This window comes from Bos indicus x Bos taurus, chromosome 1 (assembly GCF_003369695.1).
Source record: "Bos indicus x Bos taurus breed Angus x Brahman F1 hybrid chromosome 1, Bos_hybrid_MaternalHap_v2.0, whole genome shotgun sequence".
Lineage (NCBI taxonomy): Eukaryota > Metazoa > Chordata > Mammalia > Artiodactyla > Bovidae > Bos > Bos indicus x Bos taurus.
In genome coordinates this window covers 87,212,405-87,239,465 of record NC_040076.1, presented here as the reverse complement: position 1 = coordinate 87,239,465, position 27,061 = coordinate 87,212,405, and the positions used below count along the sequence as shown (strand labels likewise).

The window sequence follows — 27,061 nt, the reverse complement described above, 5'->3', positions numbered from 1 at the left end:
TGAGCACCAGACTCATCACTAGGCACACGATAGATGCTCAGTAAATATTGGATGACCCAATGAATGGCTGCACTCCTAAATGTCGATTGTGATGTTCATGTCATGTAGGCCTTCTGCAGCACAGAACTGTGGAAAATGGGATAAATTCTGTCTGCTGATATTCACTGGCTGTTGAATCTACCTGGAATAGCTCTTCGTATTGAGCTGGGAGAGATGATAACTGCCACTCAGCTGCCAAACTGCTGAAATGGTTCTTTAATCCTATGTGAGAATGGTTTCAGTTTTTAGCTCAGATGGCACAGCCTCCCACTGCTCTTACCAAGTTTCTGTAGATTTTGTTAAATGCTTCTCAGTTTGTTGGAAGCCCTTTTGATCTGTGCCAGAGACTTTGAATAATTGTGCTAATTTTGACCAGCTTAACAGATGTCTGTCTCTGGGATAAAGGTTTCTCTGACTTTCTCATACCACCATTCTGAAAGTCCTGCCTGTTGTCATTTTTTTTTTAAACCAGAGTTATTATTTGATATCAACTTTCATCCCTGTGTTTACTTTAACACATTTTTAAGCCATGATGCATGTTTTTAAAAAGCCATAATAAAAACCTTCCCTTTACAAATAAACATTATTTTAGGAACCTTGATACTTTCTTTTCCTTAATGCTTTAAACTAGATTTGCTAATGGTCGTTCTACTGGGCTTATTTTGGACAGTGGAGCCACTCACACCACTGCAATTCCTGTTCACGATGGCTATGTTCTTCAGCAAGGTAAGTTTTTAACCAGGGTTCACTGAGGACAGAGATCATGAAATAAAGCAATGACTTGGGCTATCAAAGTCATTTCCAAGTCATGTTTTTTTTTTTAAATCTGTAGTATATAGCGTATATTTAAAACTGATGCATGGCTTCATTCATGCTTGGAGGATACTTCCGTTAGTTCCACTTGAAAGAACTTAATCGTGTAAAAACACAGGAAATTCATCCCAAGGAGCTTGGATGGAATGCTTTCTTACTGAGTCCTGTGTAATCTGTTTCATAGGCATTGTGAAGTCCCCTCTTGCTGGAGACTTTATCACTATGCAGTGCAGGGAACTCTTCCAAGAAATGAATATAGAACTGATTCCTCCATATATGATTGCATCAAAAGTAAGTGATGATTGAATCTTATTTCTGGGGCTTACCTTCAACTCCGCACCCCCATGTTGTGAACTCTTAACCTAGCACTTGTTCTTGGCACTTAGGAAGCTGTTCGTGAAGGGTCTCCAGCAAACTGGAAAAGAAAAGAGAAGCTGCCCCAGGTTACCAGGTCTTGGCACAATTATATGTGTAACGTAAGTAATCCTGTTCTCGTCACAAAAGCATTATATAGGCTGTAAGTCTTTGGACAGAGTATGAGCATTTTATATTTTCAAACTTATATTTTTAATGATATTTGCAAACAAAATTAATAGCTTTTGTCAGGGGCTGGGGGAAGGGTATGCTTTTCATGCTTGTCAGATATCAACAAACTACTCTGTATTCATTTGGACTACTGTGGTGAGACCTGAAAGGAGCTTTGGGGTAAAAACAAACTAGTGTGGCTCCGTTAACATTTTCTTTGTTAAACTTGAATCAGCTATATAAAAAAATGTATTATTGTTTATAGCAAGGAGCCAATGAAAGGTTTTCTTTACTGAAAATCCATCTCTGACCGTGAATGACTTACTAATGGGGGAGAGGTTAGTAAAACAACCTCTCACACCACAATATGCATTCTTTTTTTTTTTTAATATTTGTTTATGGCTGTGCTGGGTCTTTCTGCTGCACACAGTTGTGGCGAGCAGGGGCTCTCTTCACTGGATGTGTGGGCTTCTCACTGCAGTGGCCTGTCCTGTTGTGGAGCACGGGCTCTAGGGTGTGGTGACTTCAGTAGTCGCGGCTTGAAGGTTCTAGAGCACAGGCTTGGTAGTTGCACGGGTTTAGCTGCTTTGATGCATGTGAGATCTTCCCAGATCAGGGATCGAACCTGCGTCTTCACATTAGCAGACAGAGTCTTTACCACTGAGCCACCAGGGAAGCCTAATATGGCAGTGATATAATATATTTGAATATTTGACAAGTTTTTTACACCCAAGGATAAAGATTTTTTGTGGGTGTTCGATACAAGGAAAAATTGTGAAGATGATTAATAGCTGTACCTAGACCTTAGAAGATTTTTCCTTAGCAGCTCAGAGGTCCTATGTATTTCACTGCATGTTTTGTAACTGTTTTATACTATGTCAGTCATTAAAAGTACCATAAGATACAATGTATATGCATTTTATGTATGTATATTCAGTTAATGAAGTCTTGCTTTTAAGCTTATTTTAAAGGGAAAAACAGTAAATCAACTATATTCCAATAAAAAAATTTTTTAAGTAAAAAAAGTTTTATTATGCAGAACTGTGATACAAGGGTTTCCACTTATTTTTATCTCATCATTTTTTTTTTCCATAACAGTTGTAATTTAAATGTTATATAATTTAGTTCATAATACAGGTGTTAAGAATTAAGTTTCTTGATGCTCAGAGTCCTTGGCTGGGTAGATTTATACGCTTGAAATGAGTTAGCCATCCAGGAACGTGGTCCAGTTTCATTAAGAAAAATGTTTTGGATGGGAAAGGGAAGAAAAAGAAGAAAAATGTTTTGAAAATAATGTTATGAAAGTATAGATTATAAAGACAGATCTCAATAATCTTGTTTCTTAACCTTTTTTTTTTTTTTTAATTCATAGTGTGTTATCCAGGATTTTCAAGCCTCAGTACTTCAAGTATCAGATTCAACTTACGATGAACAGTATGTTTTTTTGTTTTTTTTGTACAAGACTTAAAACTTAAACTGTATACTTCACATATATATAAAACTGAATCAATTTGCTATACACCAGAAACTAACACAACATTGTAAATCAACTATGCTTCAATTTTTTAAAAAAACTGTGTATTTCGTAAATGAGGAGAGAAATTGATTTGTTTAGTTAAAAATGTGTAGAATATGCTTAACTGGTCTAAAGATAAAAGGTTAAATACTGAATAACATTTTGAAAGAAAATAAGGTTTTACCATTCTGCTTTCTTACAAGCTGATAATTCCTCAATATTGTTTATAATAGTTTGTAATTCTGAAGAGGATGTTTGTCTCTGTTTAGTATTGTCTGATACACTTTCAGAGTAGCTGCACAGATGCCAACTGTTCATTATGAATTCCCCAATGGCTACAACTGTGATTTTGGAGCAGAACGGTTAAAGATTCCTGAAGGATTATTTGACCCTTCCAATGTAAAGGTATAAAAGTTTATTTCATAATCACCCTGGTTTTTTCCTTTAAAGATCTCTTGTAATTACAAAAGCTAAATAAGACTATAAACTTTTTTCTATGTGCTTTATGGTTTGAAGGTCTTCTGTGTGACTGCTGGTTTCTGTTTTGTTGTAGGGGTTATCAGGAAATACGATGCTGGGCGTCAGTCATGTTGTCACTACAAGTGTTGGAATGTGTGATATTGATATCAGACCAGTAAGTGCCACTCTTGTTTATGGCATAAGGGTATCTTTTAGGGCAAACCAGTGCCCCCGGTATTTATGGCCATCATTTTTTTAAAGTTGGCAACTTTGGCCACTGACTCTGAAGTCCATTTTATGAAAGAATATGTAAAAAAAATGAAGTTCTACTAGAAAAGGGAAAATGCAAAACTCAAAAGCTGTCGTGTCCAGTGTAGTTAGCTTTTGGCCACGTATGGCAGTTCAACTAAAATAAATAGAAATTTACATTTCAATCCTTCAGTTGCACGAGCCACATTATAAATGTAGCTAGAACATTTTCATCAGCACGGAAAGTTCTTTTGGACTGTGCTGGTCTAGAGATTTCCTAAAATGTGACAAACCAAACTATATTAGTGGTTTTAGTGTATGTAGTACAGATTTACTTTTTAAGAAGGTGTGGTTTAAATTATGTAACTTTTACATGGAGTTTAGATATAAACTTCGTATTTTTTTTACTTTGCCAAGGTTTTTATTTTTTCATCAGTTTGTTTCTTGCCAAGTTTTAAGGACTGACTCCATATTCTGTACCTCTTCCCTGGTGGCTCAGATGGTAAAGAATCTGCCTACCAATGCAGGAGACCCAGGTTCAATCCCTGAGTTGGGAAGATCCCCTGGAGGAGGAAATGGCAGCCCACTCCAGTATTCTTGCCTAGGAAATCCCATGGACACAGGAGCCTGATGGGCTATAGTCTATGGGGTCACAAAGAGTTGGACACAACTCTATATTCTCTACCATGCTATTAGATAGACCATATCTTATTTAAACCCTAGATTTTAATTTGTAGCCAACGTGTTACCTCAGTTTTTTAGTTCCTTCATTTGCTTAGAGCTTAGTGCTAATAGCTAAGGTTATATAGACATTTGGAATACATTTTTTTAAACATGGACTAAATTTTTAAAATATGAGCTTAGCCACTAAAAAGGCAGGCTGATATTTAACTTTCTGATGCATACATGCAAATTAGAGGTAAAATATACTCCTTATTTGGGCTTCCCGGGTGATGCTAGTGGTAAAGAACCTCACCTGCCAATGCAGGAGACATTCAGTCCCTGGGCCGGAAAGAGATCATAGCAACCCACTCCATTATTCTTCCCTGGAGAATCCCATGGACAGAGGAGCCTGGTGGGCTACTGTTTCTGGGATCGCAGAGTCAGACACGCCTGAAGCAACTTAGCACACATACTCCTTACTACTAGGAATTTGTTTTTGATGGAGGAAGCCTCAGCATATGGATTTTGAAAAAGGTCATCCCTGCAGAAGAGAAAGGTAGCAGTCATTTTGGCCAGGACTATTGTCAGAGTATGTATTGTCCTCCATAATCTGTCCAATTTTAAATGCCATAGCTTCTAGATGAGAACTCTGAGATGATGTAATTAGGAAATAAACTTGTTAAATACTGGCTGCTATCTGCCAAAAAATTATGGTTGGCTTTTAGAATAGTTGCCTTAAATTAGTGGTTCTTAAACTTTAATACATGAATCATCTGGGGAGTTTTAAACAAACCAACACAAAACTTTTCCTAGACTCCATCCCCAGAAATTTGTATTTAATTGCCCCCAGCACTGGTGTTTTAAATGCTCCCTAAATGAGTCAAATGTGCAGCCAGGATTGAGAACCACTGGATGAAACTACTTGGTGTGATAGAAGTAAAAAATTTAAAAAGCGAAAACTGTAGTGGAACACATGGTTTTATCTGAAGTTGTGTTTAGAATGGTTGGAAACATTTGGAGCTCATTTATTTTTGTTTCATTCCAGGGTCTCTATGGCAGCGTGATAGTGGCAGGAGGAAACACGCTAATACAGAGCTTTACCGACAGGTTGAACAGAGAACTCTCTCAGAAAACACCCCCAGTAAGTTGTGTGTGTTCTTCAGTGGTATTTTTCAGTCATATATATCCTCCTACTGGTGGAAAATCTATGTAGATACAGTTTGTTTTTCAGTAGATTGATGGTATTTGTGTGTGCCTGGTATAGTATTAATACTCCTTATTAATAAAGTTTTTCTAGATGACATCTATTAGTTACTCCCATTACTGTCCATTACTATTTGAATCTTACTTTATTCATTGATTCCATACTTAAGTGCCTACAGTCTGCTAGGCACTAGGGATAGAAAATATAGTCCCTTCCCACCAAGGGCTTAGTCAGCTAGGAGGACTAAACCTACAAAAAAGAAAACCTGTAATGTGCTAAGTGGTTCAGTATGTCGTCAGGCACTTTGGAGTGTCAGGGGAAATCCTCCTGAAGAGCTGTTTCAATGAATGAGTTCAGTTGGTTGACAGTTTATGAAACATCTAGGTGAAATATGTGCAAAAATATGAAGGGAAGAGGGTATATTCTAACATTTTGAAGTAGTTGGCTTGTAGTCTGTATAGAAGTGGGGCATGCTATATGGCTGAAAAGATGAATGCAATGGTGTATTATGTCCTAGGGCTGCTGTAACAAAGTGCCACAAAGTAGATGGTTCAAAACAACAGACATTTATTACCTCTCAGTCTGGAAGCTAGAATTCTGAAATCAACATGTTATCAGGGCCGTGCTCTCTGAAACCTACAGAAGAGAATTTTTCCTTCCCTCTTTCCATTATCTGATGATTTGCCAACAATCCTTGGCGTTTCTTGGGTTGCAGTTATAGCACTTTAGTGTCTGTCTCCATCATCATATGGCATTCTCCCTTGTGGGTCTGTCCTCTTCTTGGAGACTATTTCTAAATTAGGTTACATTCACAGGAACTGGGGAGTATCAACATACCTCTTTGGAAGATACAGTTCAACCCAGAAAGATAGGTACCAGTCATATCACTTACATAGAAAATTTACAGGGTAAAATCTAGCAGAGGACTGAAGAGCTTTTATATTTTATTAAAAACATCCCTTGGTACACTATGATAACTTTCAAAGGGATAGAAGAATCTGGTTTAGAGAGAAGGTAGTGTACATGGTACATTAGTAACAGAGGAATTTTTAGATTTTTAAACATCCATCAAGTAGTTTTTTGTAAGGTATTCTGCAATAAATACATTTTAAAAAATTTATTAGAGGTTATATAGGCCCTAACAGAATCTATAGAATCCGTGTATTTGAATGTTTTACATATGCCACAATCTTTATATTTAAGTATTGATACAGGCACAAGATTGACACCTCCTTACATTTTTGGAGATACAGACTGATCTGGAATACACCTTGATTATAGTACTTTAGATTTCATAGAAAGTCCCAGAATAATGAATATATAGACATGGGCTGTCCAAGGTCTGATCAAGACCAGGTAGATGCTATCCTTGTCTTTTCAGGAGGCAATTAAAATGTAATGAAATCCATTGTAATAGGATTTGAGCAGTTCCTCACCTATAAACCCCGTGTTCATCCCTTCTGTTCCCAGCACCCCTCCTTCCCATCCTACATACTCCACCCCTACTGCATGCACAGACTCAAACTGAATGTTCATATATAGAGTAACTGGTAAGTAAGTATCAACAATCTGGAGTTCTCTCCATACAGAAGTGAGATAGGGGTAGTGCTGAGCCATAAAACCATGTTTATGGAGAGGGTGTTCAAGCGTAACAGAAACACTAATCTGAAAAGAAAAGTGTGAATAAACTTCCCTGAGTCTGACGTCTGCATTTTGATTTGGATGGGGGCAGGAAGGAATGTGAGGAGGGGGTGAACCAAGATAGTACAAAGGCCCAAAGACTAAGTTAGAAAGTTGAGGAGGACTGCAGAAAGGGCAGCTAGTTGGGGTAGTAATTATACTCGGTGTTGATAAAATGCAATAATATATGAAGCACTTAGCATACTACTTGATATATGTTAAGTGTTCAAGTACATATTTGCTGTTTTAAGATGAAATTCTGAGTACTGTACTCTAGCATGCAGTTTTCTAAGGTTTATATACTAAATTACACAAGACAAAGTACTTTAAAATCCTATACAGTAGTTCAACTTATGCCTATTGTTAACCTAGCTACTACACAATAATCATGTATAATTAGTGCTTGAACCAGAGCCACTAATAAGTCATCAAAATTGAATTTCCAAAATTGAGGCCCTTGTTCTATTTGATCACACTAATACTTATTCTTCCTTTTCTGTTTTAGAGTATGCGGTTGAAACTGATTGCAAATAATACGACAGTGGAACGGAGGTTTAGTTCATGGATCGGTGGCTCCATTCTAGCTTCTTTGGTTAGTTTATCTACTTTGCAAAATAGTTTAAGATTCTTATTTAACTTGAATGTATCACTTAAAATACTAAATTTAGTAAAAAGACTAAAATAATTCCTATGCATCATTTATCTTTGCATTTTAAATCTATCACATTTGTAGAGGACCTGATGCTCGTCTTACCTATAATGAAATGACAAAAATGCCTCATTGCCTTATTAGTGGGTATTGTCAGTCTGATTACAGTTTCCCTCTCCAAGGTAGGAATCTGTTAACTTATCCATGCCTCTTCTAACACTACTCACATTAGCACTGGTCAGGACTTATCTGCAGCCCACTTAAAATTAAATCATTCTTCTTAGATTCTGGTTGCTCCCTGGCCTATTGCTGAGGCAGAAGTCAGGAATTGGTGCCTGGGGCAGATGGTGAAGTCATGGTATTGAGGTTTACATGTTGCTTGGACTGGCTTCCTACCCTTGAAATCAGGAGGAAATTCTTGCACTTACCTGTATCCTAAGTTTAGAAAATTTCCCCTTCACCTCAGAGCAGCCAAAGTAAATGAGTACTTACGCTAAATATTTTTAAAAGCTATTAACTATTAAATGTTTTTAACTGCCCATTTATATATTTCTGGTCTATGTTTTATTTCTAGTCTCTTAGTTCAAAACTGAATACGTACGAATCCACTTGAATAGTCACAGGGAACGGATTTCTCCTGCTTACACGTCTGAATAGTAACGTAGTCCAGGATCCTTCCCCTTTGGTCATTTTCCTTTCACCTTCTATTTTGTATAGTGCATGTGTATTGTTGTTTGTGTACTTGCTAAACTTTATCCTAGTCTGAGTTCTAAATGTTACCATTAATCAAATGCTAGAACATTGCATAAACACTGTACCAGGATCAAGCCTTCCAACAATTTCTGTTGTTGCCGTTAACCAAGCCATCATAGCTAAACTCTTCCTTCATCTTCCTTTCCTGGCATTTTCTAAGTCCTCAAGACAGTATAGAAAGATTTAATATCCTATGTAAACTTAGGTAAGGCTAAATAGTGTCTTTGGGTATTCTAGAGGAGGGCAGAAATAAGAAGGGTGTAATCTGAGTACTATTTGGGGAGAGGTATAAGAGCTCTTAAAAGATTCAGAATTGTGAAAATGAAGATATTAAAGAAATATCTTTATTTATTTCCCAATATTTATTTGGGAAATATTTATTTCCCAATAGAAAAGTACATATATGTAATTTTTCTTTCCTTTCACAGGGCACCTTTCAGCAGATGTGGATTTCCAAACAAGAATATGAAGAAGGAGGGAAGCAGTGTGTAGAAAGGAAATGCCCTTGATAAGTTCCCAAACCTCTACCTTCTATGTCACCTTACGTTTCATAGCTTTAGTATACTCAGGAAAAGAACCACCATCTTTTGTAGAATGTTTATACATTTTTGCATATTTCAATTCCACTTAAATTTTTTAAGGCTTTAACTGGTTCTATAAATTAAAATAAGTTTGTGCTTTCCTTGAAATGCACTTATTCTTATTACAAGCATTTTATAATTTTGTATAAATGTCTATTTTCTCTAAATATTTTGCTTTCAGTAAAATGCTTTCCAACTCTGTTTAGTATATTACCAGTGGATTGGTAGAATTGCTTTTTATTGACTAGTAAAACTTATTGCCTATACTTTTTACATTAGGCTTTTAAAATTAAATAAAAATTACTAGCCATTCCAGAAATATGTTTTTGGACTGTTGTGTTGTAACTTGCTACTTTAAATACTAAATGTGTTTATCATTGTACCCACTGTTTATTTAAACAGAATTCATAGCTCCTTCATATCTAGTAACAATAGTAGTTAAGGTTACCTGAATTCCAAAATTACCTTTTTGCCTATTTGTTACAGCAGTTGGTATCACTTTCCCACTCTAAGATGCAGGCAGTTAATTAAAAGTCTGCTTAGACACAGAATTTATAAAATGGAAATTTAATCTGAACTTTATATCTGATTTTGACCACTTCCAAAATTAGCATGCCATAATAACTCTTAAAACAATCGACAGTCCTTTGACTAAAAACACAAGTTATTTATAAACCAATTAGTATTTACTTTTGTATGTAATCCAAGAAAAAATAGTAAATTATGGTTAAGATGTCTTAGGCAGCACTTGACTTCTGGGCTTCAGAAAGATGTGGAAACTTTTTCTGAAGAAACTTTTCTTTCTTTCGTGCTAAACTTATCTTCCTTGCTTTGATGCGGGCTTGCTTCTCAATTCTCAATCTAGGAAAATAAAAGCATAACAGCAATTTATACAAAATGATTTCCCTGTTACTCAGTACTGTCAACATGTCCAAATCAATTACTTAAAGACCTCAATCATGCCAGTCTCTGTATTAGGTGTGCCATGTTTATTATTAAACTTGAATAACCACTGTAAACCTACACAAGTCAAAGATAAGCATGAGGTCTAGTGGTTAAGACTGTGCTTCCACTGCAGGTTCGATTTGGGGAACTAAGATCCCAAATGCCATTTGGTGCAGCCACAGAAATTGATTGCATCTATAACCCTGCACCAATTCTCTTTGCTACTTTCTAACTGGAAAGTAAGAACAGATCTCATGAGTCTGCAACAAACTGGGCTTTCTCCTTTATTTTAGAAATAATGTAATTTTATTGAATACATTAGATTTATGTCCTACCTCCTGAGACATTTAGAAATTTCCTAATTTCAAATAGTACCCAGTCCAGCATCATTTCCCCTATGCTGAGAGAATAAAACCATGCTAAGAGATGATGCTTAGTGCTTGTTGGACTTGCCACTGAGTTGGCCTCTACCTATCAGCATCCTGGGACATTAGGCCTTCATGCCTCAGCTAAAATGTTGACCTCTAGAGTCATTTTGAAATCATCAAAATTGCAAATAATAAATTCGTGGATGCCAGGCCTCTACTGTATTTAAACTGAAATATAACAATGCAGTTAAGGTATTGAATTTCAGCTGCCATACAACAATGAAAATCAGCCACAACTATACCTATCCCTGCCCTCTTGAGACTCCTACGCAAGGTTTACTATTCTTGAGAATGTTCAATAATTCAATTTGATGAAGACAGATTGCACTAGGGCAGAAACTGAGAGTAGAAAGGACAAATTCTGGAGACACTCTTACAGGAAGTTAAATCACTGAATATAGTGATTTCTAGGAACTAATGGAGGTAACAGAATTCCAGATAAGTGATTTAAAATCCTAAAGGTTGATGCTGTTCAAGTGCTGCACTCAATATGTCAGCAAATTTGGAAAACTCCGCAGTGGCCACAGGATTGGAAAAGGTCAGTTTTCATTCTGATCTTGAAGAAGGGCAATACCAGAGAATGTTCAAACTACCGTATAATTGTGCTCATCTCACATGCAAGGTTATGCTTTTGAAGGTCCTTTTGTTTTTTAATTATGGAAACAAGCTTTGAGAGGAAAAAATTAGTCTTTAAAAGAATTAATGCTGAAAGGTGGCTGCATTATCTAAGGCAGTTGTTAAAAGCTGTGGTTCTTGTGCTGCTAGGATTTTCCCCTTAAATTCCCAGCTGCTTTTCTGCCTTGAATTCTCATCTGTAGCACCTTTAGCCAGTAACTGGGCAATTTCCCCCACCTTGTTTCTGCAGCCACAGCCCTGGATGTTAAGTGGCACCCTGACCCCAGAAAGCAGACACTGGCAATTACTTTCCTGTTCAACTGCAATTCTGGGGATTAAAGCTCTTCTCAGGCTTCTGTCTGTTTTTGGATGTGGATCCAGTGTTTCAAATAGCTGTTTCTAAAAATCTTGTTGTTATAGTTCTCAGCTTGTAACCATTTCACTCATCACCCAGGTAACCACTTCACTCCTCTACTGCAACAGAAGCCCTATTTCTCCCTCTTCAATAACAAACCTGCTATGCAAAGTATCTAGAAATCACCATTTTGCAGGATAACATGAATTCAGATATACTACAATCGGCTCCTTTCCTCACCCAAGCACCCTCTCATTTCATCATTCCTGCAATAACATGAGCTCACATTCTATGCAGCTGAAGTGTATGGAACTTTAACATTACAAAAAGATTTAAACAACTACTTATATATATTGATGAAGAGAAAGATAGTAAAACTTCTGAAAGGATATACATTAAAATGCTAGCAGCTATTTCTGGATGGTGAAATTATGTAAGACATTTTTTTTAACCTATTTTTCTAGTTTTTCCACAATAAACATGTATTAGTCATATAAAAGCTTAACACACACTGTCTGATGTGAAGACGTGTTTTAGTGCTAAGGGTACTTGTGCTCACCTGACAAAACGTTCCACGTAGGGCATTGCAAAGAATCGTTTTCTATTATATCTTTTATTTAGGTACCAAGGTATAGGCCACTGCTTGAACTTGTGCCTGCCACGACAACAAAAAGGTATCACTCTACAGAAAACATGCAACAGATTTTCACTTTTTACAGATTTAGCCTTCTTTGGACTAGATATGTTTTCAATAAATTGTAATTGGCTTTTTAAAGCTTTTAAAATTTTTATACAGTTCACATTATGAAATAGTCTAAACTAAGAGGTATCAGACACTCATGAAGCCACTATAAAACTGCAAACATTAATATTTTGCAATGTTTGCTTCAGATCACTTTTAAAAATACATACATAAAAGTTTAAAAACACAACTTAAGTTCTCTACTTTTACAATAGCTTCCAGTCATAAACTGGAGTGTATCATTACCAAATGTATTTTGTAATTTTCCTACATACATATATGTATGTACTAACTTTATATATGTACACATATACGTGTATATACACATACAATTTGAAACACTGATACTCACATGTATACATTTTATGTTTTTAAAATGTAATAAATTTCACCAAGTGATTTAAGTATCTACCTATGTATGCCTCAACATAACAAAACCTAAAAAATAATGCTAAGTGGGAAAAAAGGAAATTGTGAATTCATACTATAACATTGGAAAATATTTCAATTAAAAAAGTAACAGAAGGATTAATTTCAGGGCATTTAACCAAACTTTTGGAATTGTAATGTTTGATTTTAATAAGCTACATTGGTTAATAAGATGATGTAACTGCTTTGTTTACTACTCTAACTCCAGAAAAGTTAAAAAGCAAGAATTTTTAAACTTTAACAAGATTAGCACTCTTACACATTCTAAAATTGACACTTTCTCTCCCCTATCCTCACCCTTTCTATCTAACCTCAGCTTGGATTAATCTCAATAAATGTTTGTAGAAAAGAAATCAAAGTTCTTAGGCAAATGTTTTGGCAATTCCTCTTTTCTGCACTGAATCACACAGTTACAGACTACACAGCCACTCACCTAAATTTGGCTCCAAGCTACCCCATTACCACAAACTCCATTAAAAGAATTACATGGAGTTAAAAGAATCTACCAGGACTTTCCAATGCAGGGCACACGGGCTTGATCCCTGGTCCAGGAGGATTCCTCATGCTGCAGAACTAAGCCTGTGCACCACAACTACTGAGCCCCCACTCAAGAGCCTGCGAGCTTCAACTGCTGAGCCCCTGTGCTGCAACTACGGGAGCCCCGGTGCCTAGAGCCTGTGCCCTGCAACAAGAGAAGCCGCCACGAGAAGCCCACACGCTGCAACGAAGAGTAGCCCCCACTCGTTGCAACTAGAGAAAGTCCATGTGAAGCAACAGAAGACCCAGCTCAGCCAAAAATAAAATTAATTGAAAACAAAATAATCTACCAAATGCATAAGCACTATTATGCAGTGTAATTTCAAGAGTACAGAGAAGGTCTCCAACCACCCAAAATTCCTTCCTCATCTTGACTGATGTTTAAATTTCTAATGATGCTTCCTTTCGGCAGTTCAACCCAAATGCAAATAAGCCCCTGGAAGACAGAATACACTGGGTCTTCTCAATTTCTCATAGCTCAGTGTGAATGTTTATTACCACATTCTTTCCCAAAGTCTGACAGGACTTTGGAAATGGACCCAGGAGACAAGATGTCACAGAAGTGGAAAGATGTAACGAAAATAAATTGTTTCAACATTGGACTAGGGCCTATCCTAAGGGCAATAGGGCAAACTTGAGACTGGTCCACATGGTCTTATTCCTCAAGAACTTCTTCAAATAGTTTCAGGTTCTCAATGGGTGAAGAGGATAGGTGTGTCCTACAATGAGCTTCATGGGATTTATAACCCTCTGAAATTACACGTGCATATATAAAGTTTTCTGGGGAAAGGATTTATAATTTTCATCAGATTCTCAAAAGGTCATATGATTCACTTAAGATTCAGAACCACTCCTATGAAGAACCTATAAATAACTGAACCATGGGAATGGGATGCCAAGGGATACCAGACAAAGCTACCTTCATTCATATCCTGAAGTTCCAAAGGGATCTGGGGACCTCTGTTTATATTAGCTACATCTCTATAATGTATCTAGATATTCTTAGAAGATACTGGACAGAGGATGAGGCATGGGACTTCACTCTCATCTCAGAAGAGCTACTATGTACCAGATGATTCTTCCAAAGATGTCTCTTCTCCAAGCACCGGGTCTAGGCTTTTCTTGACCAGTCTGAAGAAGTCTGAGGGCATCTTCCCTTTCCTGGACAACTTTATCTAATGCATCCATGGAGTCTACTACCTGAGAAAAGAATACAGAAATACAGTTTCAACAATCATCCATGACAGCATTCCAAAGAGAGAGAACACATAAGGACTATGCTACAGAAAATCTATGATGAATCTTTTTGTCAAAGAACCATTCTGTCAAATATTTTCTAAAAATATTTTTGGCTTAGGTATGCATATACATAGGTGTCTGTAGTATCACTTTCTGTAACTTTTTTTAAAGTTTAATTAAAAATTATTGAGCTCAAATTTCCGTATGTTATTTTTTTTGAATAGGATACACTTGCACAGATTCCTTTTGGAGACCCAATTTGACTCATCATTTCAAAACTCAATGAGCTATTACAAAATGATAACAATTAGTGACTTTTCAAATAGTAAAACCTATGTTCTGGCCTTAATTAGTCAGTGTGTCCCAAACACTCAGACACAGATATTTTGACCTGCTTAACTCAAAGCCACACTGAACAGCTGAATCCACATGCTACTTCCTTTCAACCATATAAAAATTCATGAGAAATAAGACGGGTAAGAACAACAAATCCTATTTTGAGGACAAACTTAGAGGAGTGAAGGGATCACAGTGATCAGAGCCTAATACAAAGTCTCTGACCCTCAGGAACTCAGTAAACCTGGCTGCTGACTGACTACATTAAAGAGTCTGCCCAAGGTCAGAGCTAAGGCTCCTAACTGAAATCTAATGTTAGCTCACACAGACAGAAAATAAATGGTTACTAAGAACACAGAGCTAACATCCAGTTATTCATGTTACTGCTAACAGATAAGAAAGAAAATCAGAAGTATCAATTAGATACACCTCCTTCAAAAAAGTCACTCTCAAAGAGCTTTCTTTTCTAGTTTATAACTTTCCCAGAGGCAAGAGTGTCCTTGAATAGTTCCCAAAGTTTCAGCTTATATCTTAAATTGAGCATAATTCTTTTAAAATTTTTCTTGATAAATTTTCGTTAGTAGTATGTCACAAAAGTGCTGAGAAAATTGCATAAATAATAACTTTCAGTTTATCTGGAGAAAACTTTTATATTTTAAATTCTAATTAAGAAAATACTGTACATATGATCTACTGGGCTGAAGTTCACCTCTAAAATATATCTTTGAAAGCAAGGAGAGGGAATCATCTACTATTGAAGTTTAATAAAAGTCTTAGAACAGCACCATTCTAGCAAGAGTTTTTTCATCAAACAAACAATGAGCTATTTATAAACAGCCAATCCACTTAAAAGTCTCTGAAGCATAACTTTCCTTAAAAGCAGAGTTGGCAAACATACCTAAAAATAAAATCACATTACTTTACAAATGTTTTGCAGCAATGAAAAACATTCAAAGGAAGCAGGGTTCCTCTGTAAAATGGCTGATTCCAGGGCTGAGGCAGAAAAAGTACAAGATGAGTCCAGCATATCCTGCTATTCCTCATCAAAGACTGATGAGAACACAGAGGCCAGCCAGAATAACCCACAATGGCCAAATCTGGAATGACAATACTAAAGGATTTTAACTCATTGAATCAGGTTGGAATTCTTAAATCAAGAAAAAAAAGGGAAAGGAAGATACAAGAAATGGAGAAAAGGAAAAGCCCTTCCTTACAGAAGAAAGCTAACTAATAAGTAGAATGAACAATGAAATTAGACAATCACCATTTAGCAAACATCACAGTAATAACTGATTGAGGCATGAATCATCATGCCTCAATGGATGGATGCTAAAACCAATGAGTTACAAGTTTGGGGATTTACATGTTCTCAAAATAAAGAAAAGTTAGTAACTATACAGTGAAGAAACCTAACACCACAATAACCAACCTACTAATGCTAAGAACTTCAATAACAGAATGTATCAACACTGCATGCCTCCTCACCTGATGCACTGAGAAGGATACAGCATCACATCTATGACATTCCTGCCAATCATGATTATTATCATGAGAAATATCATACAAGCCCAAATTGGCCCATTCTCTTCAACAATGTCAATGTCACGAAACACAAACAAAGACTGAGTCATCAGATTAAAGGAAAGTCAAGAGACAAAACTGAAAACACATCAGTCAGGATTTTCTTTGCTATAAAGGATATATTAGGATAACATGAAATTTCAATAAGATCTTTTTTGGGGGGCAGGGCAATATACATTTAAATACCTACAGGTAAAGGGATATCACATATAGAACTTATTCTTAAACAGTTGAGGAAACTGTATTTTTGTAGAGAGGAGGCAGAGAAGGATAAAGCAAACGTGGTTAAGTAACCACACAGGGAATCTGGCTGAAGGAGGCCTTTTTGTATTGTTCTCATAATTTTTCTGTCAGTCTCATATTTTATTAAAATAAAAAAATCCAAATATGATGCAACTCAATTTTTATAAAGGCAGATTAAACTTCCCCATAATTAGGGTAAATAACTGAGATTTTATCCCACCCCTTCTTTGACCCTCTGCAGGGATACCCAGATCCTAACAGTGGTGAGCAGTGTGGGGAAAGAAACCTGAAGCAGTTGAGGTTAGGAAGCAAGACTGAAGCAATTACAAAAAGCTGGGTTCCAATCTCACTGCCTTACTATGGTATGGAAAAAACATCAATAAAGAGCTGACCTTGAAAGTGCTCTATGGATAAACAAACAAATCTAACTAAATAAAACAAAACCTCTAAATGGAAGAAATAATTGCAGATCTGCATTTACTGATGTGGGAAAATTTCTAAAATATATTAGTAGAAAATGTAAGTCTCAGAAGAGTATATACAATATAAATAAATGTATGTAAATAAAAATAATCAGGCACATTTCTATTTGCAGAGAAAAATTCTGATGGATATATAGGAAATACACAGGATTGATTACCTCAATGGAAATAAAGGAATGGAAATAACGACACCAAGTGATTTCTTGTTAATGATGAAGAAAACCTAACTTAAGTAACAGTGACCTTTTCACAGTAATGGGAAAGTACTCAAACTGCTGAATACAGGAGGGGAAACGATGGTGGAGGAGGAGGAAGAGGAGCTCATCTCCCCCCACACACACAATGTGGAACAATTCTCAAAGAAAACTAACTGGAAACTGCAGATCTCCTGTACCACCAAAGCTGCATGGAAGATCTCCACGTAACCAGAGAGAAGGCCTCAGGTCCAGTATCTGTGCCCCTGGGAGGGATCTATAAGGAAGAGCAGGTCCACATGGGCAGACCCTCAACGTGGAGAGGGAGTGGATCAACCTACAATTTGGGCACTCCCATGCCAGTCAAGGATCCTACATGAGGAGTCAAGCCCTCTAGCCTGCTGGGTAATCTGCAAAGACAGAATAATGGAAAACACCCAATCAAAACAGCAGACAGACAAATGAAAAAAATGAAAGCAACATATGAGGTCTATGGGATGATCACAAAGTGTTCCAACTTGTGCATAACAGGGATTCTGAATCCTAACAGATTGGGATTCTGAAAACAGAGAGGGAGAAGGGAATCAAAAAATATTATTTGAAGAAATTACCCATGAAATTCCTAAACTCAAAGAAGGAAACAGATATCAAGGTACAGGAAGCACAGAGAGAGGGTCCTAAACAAGATGAACCCAAACACACCCAAACTAAGATATACCATAATTAAAATGACAAAACTTAAAAGAATTTTAAAGGCAGCAAGAGAAAAGTCAGTTACTCAAAAATTCATGGAGCTCCCCTAACACCAGAAGGGAGTGCCACAATATACTCAAGCCCTGAAAGGTGAAAATCCTGCAACCCAGGTATTCCACCCTGCAAGATTATGATTTAGAATAGAAAGAGAAGGAATTTCTCAGAAGAGTAGCAAAAACTAAAATAACTCATACACCATATAAAAAATACACTGTATAAAAAAAAATGAACTCAAAATGGTTTAAAGGCCTAAATAAAAGACAAGCCATCATAGAACCCCTAGAAGAGATCACAGGCAAAATGTTCTCAGACATAAATTGTAGCAGTATATTCTTAGGTCAGTCTCCCAAGGCAAAGGAAATAAAAGCAAAACTAAACAAATGGAACATTATCAAATGTAAACGCTTTTACCCATCAACAAAATGAAAAGACAACATATGGAACCAGAGAAAATATTTGTAAATGATGGGACTGACAAGAGGTTAATATCCAAAATACAAAAGAGCTATACAAAAGAGCTCACACAACTTAATATCGAAAAAACAAACAACCCAATCAAAATATGGGGCAGAAAACCTAAATAGACATTTCTCCAAAGACAAACAGATGACCAACAGTCAACATGAAAAGATGATCAACATCCCTAATGACTAAACAGAAGCAAATCTAAACCACAGTGAGGTATCACTTCAAGTTGGCCAGAATGGCTACCATCAAAATGTCTGCAAATAATAAGTGCTGGAGAGGGTGTAGAGAAAAGGGAACCCTTCAAAACTCTTGGTGGGAATGTAAACTGGTGCAGCCACTACGGAAAATACTTTTCCTTAAAAAAAAACTAAAAACAGCACTACCGTATGACCCAGCAATCCCACTCCTGGGCATATTTCCGGAAAAAAGAACTGTAATTTGAAAAGATACATGCACCCCAATGTTCACAGCGGCACTATTTGCAACAGCCAGGACATGGCAGCAACTGGAGTGCCCACCAACAGACAACTGGCCTAGGAAGATGCGATATACATGTATACACACACAACGACACAATGGAGTTATTACTCAGACACAATGAAGAACGAAATACTGTCATTTACAGCAACACAGGTGAACCTAGGAAATATACTTAGTGAAGTTAGAAAAAGACAATTATGGTATCCCTTACCTGTGGAATCTAAAAAATAATACAAATGACTCTCTAATATGAAACAGAAACACACTCACAGACACAGAAAACAAGCTTATGGTTACCAAAGAGGAGAGGGCGTGGGGAGAAAAGTAAATAAGGAATATGGAATTAACAGACAAAAACTACTATACATAAAATAGATAAGCAACAAGGATTTACTGTCTTGCACAGGAAATTATGTTCAATTTCTATAATAACCTATAATGGGAAGCAATCTGGAAAAAAAAAGAAAAATACATATATAAAAATGAATCACTATGGTGTACACCTGAAACAATTTTATAAATTAACTATACTTTAATTAAAAACTTAATTAAAATGGTTAAGATGGGGCTCCCCTGGTGGTTTAGTGGTTAAGAGTCTGCCCTGCAACAATGCAATGGACACAGGTCTGATTCCTGGTCGGGGAAGATCCCACATGCTGCAGAGCAGCTAAGCCCATGCGCCACAGCTACTGAATCCCACGTGCCCAAGAGCCCGTGCTCCGCAACAAGAGAAGCTGCAGCAAAGAGAAGCCCATGTACTGCAACTAGAGAAAGTCCCTGCATAGCAACAAAGACCCAGAGCAGGCAAAAATAAGTATTTTTTTTTAATGGTTAAGATGATAACACTTCTGTTATAGGTTTTTTTATACCAATTATTAAAAAAGCATTAAACAAATTTGACCTAGTGGGTGCAGAAGTAGTTAAACCAGAATTAGAAATCTAAGATGGTGCAGGTACTTCAGAAAACAGCTGGACTGTTTCCTAAAACGTTAAACACTGATTTAGCACACAACACAGCAATTGACTCCTAGGGATCTACCTAAGATAGGTCCATGCACATTTGGGGGTTATAGGTAGAAATGGGAATGACTGAAGATGGGTCTGAGATTTCCTTTTGGGAGGATGGAAATGTTCTAAATTAGATAGTAGTAATAGTTGCTTAAGAATGTAGATCTCCTAAAAATCAAGCAGAAATTGAAAGAAACCTACTTGCCAAGAATTGTAGGAACCATACGCTCACATGTTTTAGCTTTTACCCCACACTCAGCAGTCTCCAGACTCCCACAAATCTCACCTTTTCTAAGCGCTCCGGGCTTGGCATTGGCAGCCTCTGCCGCTTAGCTTCCTGCTCTAGAGTTAGGAGCATGTTTCTTTCTTTCAGGAGAACATACCTATATCAAAAACAGAACTAGTAATGCTATTCTGTAGTTATATTAATAAAATTGTGGATTTTGACATCAAAATTAATAATCTGTACTCAAAAGTCCTTTAGAATAATCCTTTAAACAGAGCTATATCTAGTCTCACTCATTTGTTCACTAAATTTTCCAAGTGCCACATACTGTATTAAGGAAGTACCAGAAGAGTTACAAACAAGCATACAATATAGTCCACACATTCCAAGCGGAAAGAGCAGATGGAAGGCAACTAACACCTGTTCAATTCCTATTTTAAGCATATTATATACATTTATTTCCGGAGAAGGCAATGGCACCCCACTCCAGTACTCTTGCTTGGAAAATCCCATGGAGGGAGGAGCCTGTTAGGTTGCAATCCATGGGGTCGCTAAGAGTCGGACACGACTGATCGATTTCACTTTCACTTTTCACTTTCACACATTGGAGAAGGAAATGTCAGCCCACTCCAGTGTTCTTGCCTGGAGAATCCCAGGGACGGGGGAGCCTGGTGGGCACCGTCTATGGGGTCGCACAGAGTCGGACACGACTGAAGTGACTTAGTATAGCATACATTTATTTCACTGAATTCTCACAATAATTCTGAGGTTGGAATCATTTCCACTTTCTAAATGAAGAAACTAAAGCTAAGACAAGTAAGGTATTTGGCGGGCATGTAGCTAATTCAGCTAAATCAAATCATGAACTCCTTGTGTATAAATCCATTCTATTTTTAGCCCATATGCCCCCTCCACAACTGTAATGTGCTGTGGTGTATTAAGTGGTATAGACAACAAGTACCAGAGAATTAAGTGGGAGAGATGAGACATTCCTTCTGGCCAAGATGGTCAGGGAAAGCATCAAAGAGATGGGATAAGTTAGGCTGGAAAGAAAACCGAAGCAAACACAAATACTGAGATCAAAACATGAAGTGGCAAAGCTTGAATGGGAGTGAGTTTTGTGAATAAATTATGTTTGACTGAGAAGTAGAGCTGGAAGAAAGGAAATAAACATGGGGGGCAGAGAACACGACACAAAGGAACTGGGCTACTTTTTGGTGTGGAAGAAGACAATTTGGAGGGGAAAAGTGGCAGAAGATAAATGATTTGGTTTTAGCCAGGATGAATTGAAACTGCCTTAACTATCCCTTTACCAATAAGCGGCAGTAAACACGCTGTAAGACAACAGTTTTCTTATAATGAATCTGTGCTGTTCCATGTAACATATCTGACACCAAATGAGGGTTTGTCCTTCTTATATTGTCTTTTCTAACACAACTTTTCCAACTCCTCTGATACTAACTACCTGAAGTTAGTGCCAGATTCCACAAACGTAACGACTCAGTCCCACAAGAAAGACTGCCCCACTTTAGATGCCAATAATGATTTCTAGGCCTTACATGTATCTGACAGACCTGCTCTAAGTTAGAGGTTCCAAAAACCCTCTCCTTGGGTTTGATAATTTATAGAACAGCTCACAGAACTGAGGAAAGCACTTTACTCTCTGGTTTATTATAAAGGATACAACTCAGAAACAGCCAGGCGGAAGAGACGCACAGGACAAGAAACAGACAAGGGGTGCAAAGCTACCCTGCCTTCTCAGGGCACAACACCCTCCCAGAACTTCCATGTATTTACCAGCTTAGAAGGTCTCCAAACCTAGTTGTTTAGGGTCTTTTAATCATGCAGGCATGACTGATTAAATCACTGGCCACTGGTGACTGAACTCAATCTCTAGACCCTCCCCCCTCCCAACTCCCCCCAGAGGTGGGCATGGTAGTGAGGCTGAATTCTTCACCCTCTAATCATGCCTTGGTCTTTCCTGAAGCTGTGCAACAACGCCCTCCCTGCCCACTTCACCTCTGAGAGTTGTTTAATTGGAACAAAAGACACTTATATCACTCAGGCAATTACAAGGAATTAAGGAGCTATGTGTTAAGCCATCAGAGACAAAGACAAAGTATATTATTTCTTATTGTATCACAAGAACAAGCTTGTAGTATTAGTGATCTTATAAGCATTTTACAGGTCTTTAATCTGCCATGAAAAATAAACCACCCTTTAAATCAAGGGATAAAACTGTAACTGCCTTCTACAGTGCCTGGACAAATAGCAGCGCTGAGTGAAGGGGGCTTGGTGAAAGAACAAGGTGGGTAAGAAGTGGTAGGCACCGCTCCATTTAGACCAGCCAAGTGTCCCCATGTTGGTGACCTACATGTAGGAATGTAGGTTCAGTGCTGCAACACCACAGGTCTGATTTTACAAGAAGAGCCAGAAGTCCTTATTTTTGTGTTAAACTTCCCAATTTTTAAAACACAGTACAGTCCAAACAAATATATCTTTGGGCTAAATATAGTCAATAAATGCAGAGGGTGGGGGTGGGGTCAAAAGGTACAAATTTCCAGTTATAAAAGGAAAAAGTCATGGGGATGTAAGGTACAGCATGGTGACTATAGTTAGTAATACTATATTGCATAACTGAAAGTACCTCAGAGAATGGATCCTGAAAATCCTCACCACAAAGAAAAAAAATTGCTGTATTAACTGGACTTATTGTGATCATTTTGCAATATATACCAATACTGAAGCATTACACTGCACATCCAAAACTAATATAATGTTATGTCATCATACCTCAATTTATACTCAATATATGTATATATACAAATCAACTGTCTTAAATCCTCTCAACTCTTAATTCATCAGGAGAACCTGCCAGCAAAACCTACCTACATTTCTAGTTAAGTGCATCCTCCTACACACTTTCTCAAAGCAATTAAGCTAAAGCTTCCAGGCCATGCAAAATAATTAAAAGGAAGAAGACGACATGTGGCCAATTCATCCCCATTCTGTCTCATTAGTTCCCTGGAATTGGTAGTATGACTGGTAGCAGTTACAGTAAAACTTCTGAACTCCCAACTCACTCTGACACATCTCTCATAATGTAACTTAACCTCTGGAGTACTTATAAAAATTTCAATGATCTTATATATCACCAATGGTACTATAAATCATTTCACTTAATTTCTTACATCAGATCAAGTTTATATCTCATTATTATACTATAACTGCCTCAAACTCTTAGATGTTAATGCACTCAGTATACTTACCAAAGTTTATGTAAATCTTCATTACTTTTGTTCCTTAACTGCTGACAGGTCCACGAAGCTCCTATTAAAGTGATAAACTCATAACGTGAAATAATTTTCTAGTTACGTGTCCTTTGACAAATTACTTAATCTCTCTAAACCTGTTTCCTTATCTATAAAATACATAATAGCTTTTGATACTATAGTACAATATATAATTAGGACTTAATTGTGATTAAATTAGATATTAGTAATGTGACTGGCAATAGCATTCAAAACATGTCAGTATTAGTATAAAATATATTTCAGTCTAATGTCAAAATACTATTCTTATAAATTAATATTCAATTATCTCTAAAAGAGTGAAATCTAGAACAAACCCCAAACCTCACTTCAGTTAATATTTCAACCTGCTTCTCTTCTAAACCTTTTGTCAACCTGCCAACGAATAGTTTACTATTATACTGTCCTTCTATTTTTCTCTAACAGACATTCCCAAAGGAACTGAAAAAAGAAAATAACATAAGTAATTCCCAAACTGGATAAATAATCCAAATATAATAGAAGGTTTAATAAATATATTTAATACTGGTCAACCCAAATATCTCACCAGATTTCACCTTTTCTTCCCCCCAATTCTTTGGGTCATCAAAAAATTCTTCCAGTCCTCTCCTAGACAATGTGGTCTGAAGTAATCTACACTGGTGAAAAGATGTGACATTTGGTGTATTCTTAGTCAACAGACTCAGAGAAAACCTGCAACTGAACATATATGAACAAGTGATTAAAGTTTCATGACATCTGGATTTTATAGGCAATAAATGGAATCATTTCCTCATTTACAATGTCAAAAAACCAACTTAGGGTTTCTGCACAAGAAACAATAAACTCATAAAATGCTTTAAAAATTATTTTTAATATCCCCAGTATAGATGCTGCTATCCTGTAATTTAGAACATAATTTCAGAGATAATATATTGACTAATTATATTTTACGGTAACATTTTTAGCTCCTTCATATGCTGCTGGTGGGCATATAAGTAGATAAAAGTATTCTGAAGTTCAATTTTGCAACACATCTGAGGCCCAGTGATTCCTCCTTTAAGCCAGTAATTTCACTGGATTTAGAAATTTCAACTGAAGAAAATGATCACATATGGGAATTGATAAATCAAAATGTCTATTGTGGTGATCATTTTGAAATGTATGAAAATATTAAATCATTTGTTGTACACCTGAAACTAATATATGTCAACTACACTTTTAAAAAGTCTAGTAAAGCATTATATATAACAAAAAACTGACAATAATGTAAATGTGCAACTTGGAAATGGTTAAAATAATTATTGTGCATCTGCATGATAATTTATTATGTAGAAAAATCTAAAAGTCATACTTATAAACAATATTTAATGACCTGGAGAAATAATTTAAAATACAATAATGAAATGTATCACAAACGCTGTATTCCTACCAAAAAAAAAAAAAATCTAACCTGAATCTAATCATGAACAAACAAGCAGACAAATCCAAATGAATGAATATTCTAAAAAGGTTGACCTTCTTAAAGAGATATTAATAACATCAAAGAGAAAAAAAGAAACTGTTTTGGATTAAAGTAGACTAAAAAGATATGACAATTAACATGATAAATGATCACTGATTGGATTATGAATAAAAAAAGTAAGAAAGAAAAAATATTCCCAGTGTGATCATTGTAGTATTGTGGTTAAGACATTTCTTGTTTTCAGGAAATTCATGCTGAAATGTCTCGATGCTTGCAATTCTGACACGCCTCAAATATTTCAGAAGAATAAAAGCACGGATATAAAAAGTATAAAAAATGTGACAAAATACTGGGGAGTGATTAATATAAGTGAAGAGTATATGGTTATTCTTTGTACTACTTTTACAACTTTTCTTTTGGTTGGAAATTGAAAAAAAAAAGTTGATGAAACAAGGGTAGAATATAAAAATGCATGTAAATATGATTCTGACTTTATTTAAAAATTACATGTATGTGTATATTCTGAAAGTGAAAAAGAAGAAAACCTGTTTATCTCTGGATGGTAAAACAACAGTTGATATTTACTTTCTTTTCAAAACACTTTACCTTATTTTCCAAGTGAAAGTGAAAGTGAAGTCTCTCAGTTGTGTCCGACTCTTTGCGACCCTATGGACTGTAGCCTATCAGGCTCCTCCGTCCATGGGATTTTCCAGGCAAGAGTGCTGGAGTGGATTGCCATTTCCTTCTCCAGGGGATCTTCCTGACCCAGGAATCGAACCCGTGTCTCCTGCATTGCAGGCAGACGCTTGACCGTCTGAGCCACCAGAACATGAATGTGAAGTTGCTCAGTCGTGTCCGACTCTTTGCGACCCCAGGGACTGTAGCCTACCAGGCTCCTCTGTCCATGGGATTTTCCAGGCAATAGTACTGGAGTGGATTGCCATTTCCTTCTCCAAGGGATCTTCCCAGCCCAGGGATCGAACTCGGTCTCCCCTGTCGTAAACAGACGCTTTACCGTCTGAGCCACCAGGGAAGCCCTTATTTTCCAAAGTGTCTGTAATTGAACGGATAACTTAATAGTAATGATAAAAATCTAAACTTATTTTTAAGGAAAAAGGGTGATGAGATGGAAGAGATAATTGGTTCAAGTCTGCTACTTTTCAAGTTACAACCCCTGAATCTCTGCAAATAAAAAAAAACAAACTCAAACCACTGCTTATCTCTGAGGTTAATATAAGGTATTACATTATAGCTGAGGGATGCCCAATAACTGTGCTGGATTCAAGAGCACACACATTACTTCCTTTTGGGAAAAAAACCCCAATAATTTGTAAAATTCAACTCATTAAAAACAAAAGCTAATAACAAGGAGGTAATCGTACAGCTTAACGTCAAACATGATCTGTCTGTCCAGAAGACAAGCGGTCTTTCTAGAAATAACCACCGTGTGTAGTATATTCTTTTCTCACACCTGCAAGGCGACTTTCAGTTCACTCGGCTTTCATTTATCCACTCAAAATTTACTGAACACCTCTTTTTGACAGGCTCTGGGAGTACACATCCCGTTCCCCCCTTTTAATCTATTGAAACCTGACAGAGCGCTCAGTTCCACAGCCAAAAGCTTTTAAGTGAATTTTTCTGAAAACTCAGTCAAGCAGGATGCTTCCGTACCTCCACATTTAATTAAACAAATACTGGGTTTCTACAGACCCTGAGAACTGCCTGGTCCACAGTAAGTGGCAACAAAATGTTTGAGGAAGACACGGACATGTCGCAGGTGAGAGACTTCTCCAAGGTCACTGACTCCTCACGATGGTGGGCTCGCGTCTAGCCATCAAAGCCGCCTTCCCAGCCCAAAGCGTTTTCAGCATGTCAACAACCAAACAAGATCCCAAGTTGGGGAAGTGGACAGACCTACTCCTCAAATAACTTACCCTGTGCTAGCAAGGGTCTGAGAACTTATTAACGACGTAGAAGCCTTCAGAGTGGCTGAGACTCTTCTGCAGAAAACAGCCAAACTGGCAGCAGCCATCTTTTCGCATCAGCAAGCACACCGCATTTCCGCCAAAACGGTGTCACTTCCGGAGTCTCACGCCGACCGGAAGGCGAGAACG

The 27,061-nt window shown here is 37.0% G+C and overlaps 2 protein-coding genes across 3 annotated transcripts in view; one reads left to right on the top strand and one right to left on the bottom strand.

Moving 5' to 3' along the window:
* ACTL6A (actin like 6A) overlaps positions 1 to 9,450 on the top strand; it is a 31,478-nt gene extending 22,028 nt beyond the window's left edge. For both annotated transcript variants that reach the window (XM_027540364.1, XM_027540365.1), the window contains exons 6-14: positions 671 to 765; positions 1,037 to 1,143; positions 1,239 to 1,328; positions 2,750 to 2,811; positions 3,184 to 3,298; positions 3,447 to 3,527; positions 5,310 to 5,405; positions 7,654 to 7,740; positions 8,979 to 9,450. In XM_027540364.1, the coding sequence (XP_027396165.1) occupies positions 671 to 765; positions 1,037 to 1,143; positions 1,239 to 1,328; positions 2,750 to 2,811; positions 3,184 to 3,298; positions 3,447 to 3,527; positions 5,310 to 5,405; positions 7,654 to 7,740; positions 8,979 to 9,059 (814 nt within the window). In that variant the 3' untranslated portion in view covers positions 9,060 to 9,450. The remainder of the gene's footprint in view (positions 1 to 670; positions 766 to 1,036; positions 1,144 to 1,238; positions 1,329 to 2,749; positions 2,812 to 3,183; positions 3,299 to 3,446; positions 3,528 to 5,309; positions 5,406 to 7,653; positions 7,741 to 8,978) is intronic.
* MRPL47 (mitochondrial ribosomal protein L47) lies at positions 6,019 to 27,033 on the bottom strand. The gene is made up of 7 exons (XM_027540366.1): positions 26,882 to 27,033; positions 24,051 to 24,202; positions 23,462 to 23,522; positions 20,253 to 20,349; positions 14,252 to 14,382; positions 12,034 to 12,129; positions 6,019 to 9,992 (listed from the first exon to the last, which is right to left on the bottom strand). The coding sequence occupies exons 1-7, from the start codon at positions 26,977 to 26,979 to the stop codon at positions 9,869 to 9,871; spliced, it is 759 nt and encodes a 252-aa protein (XP_027396167.1). The 5' UTR covers positions 26,980 to 27,033; the 3' UTR covers positions 6,019 to 9,868.
* Positions 27,034 to 27,061: the final 28 nt, after the last annotated feature.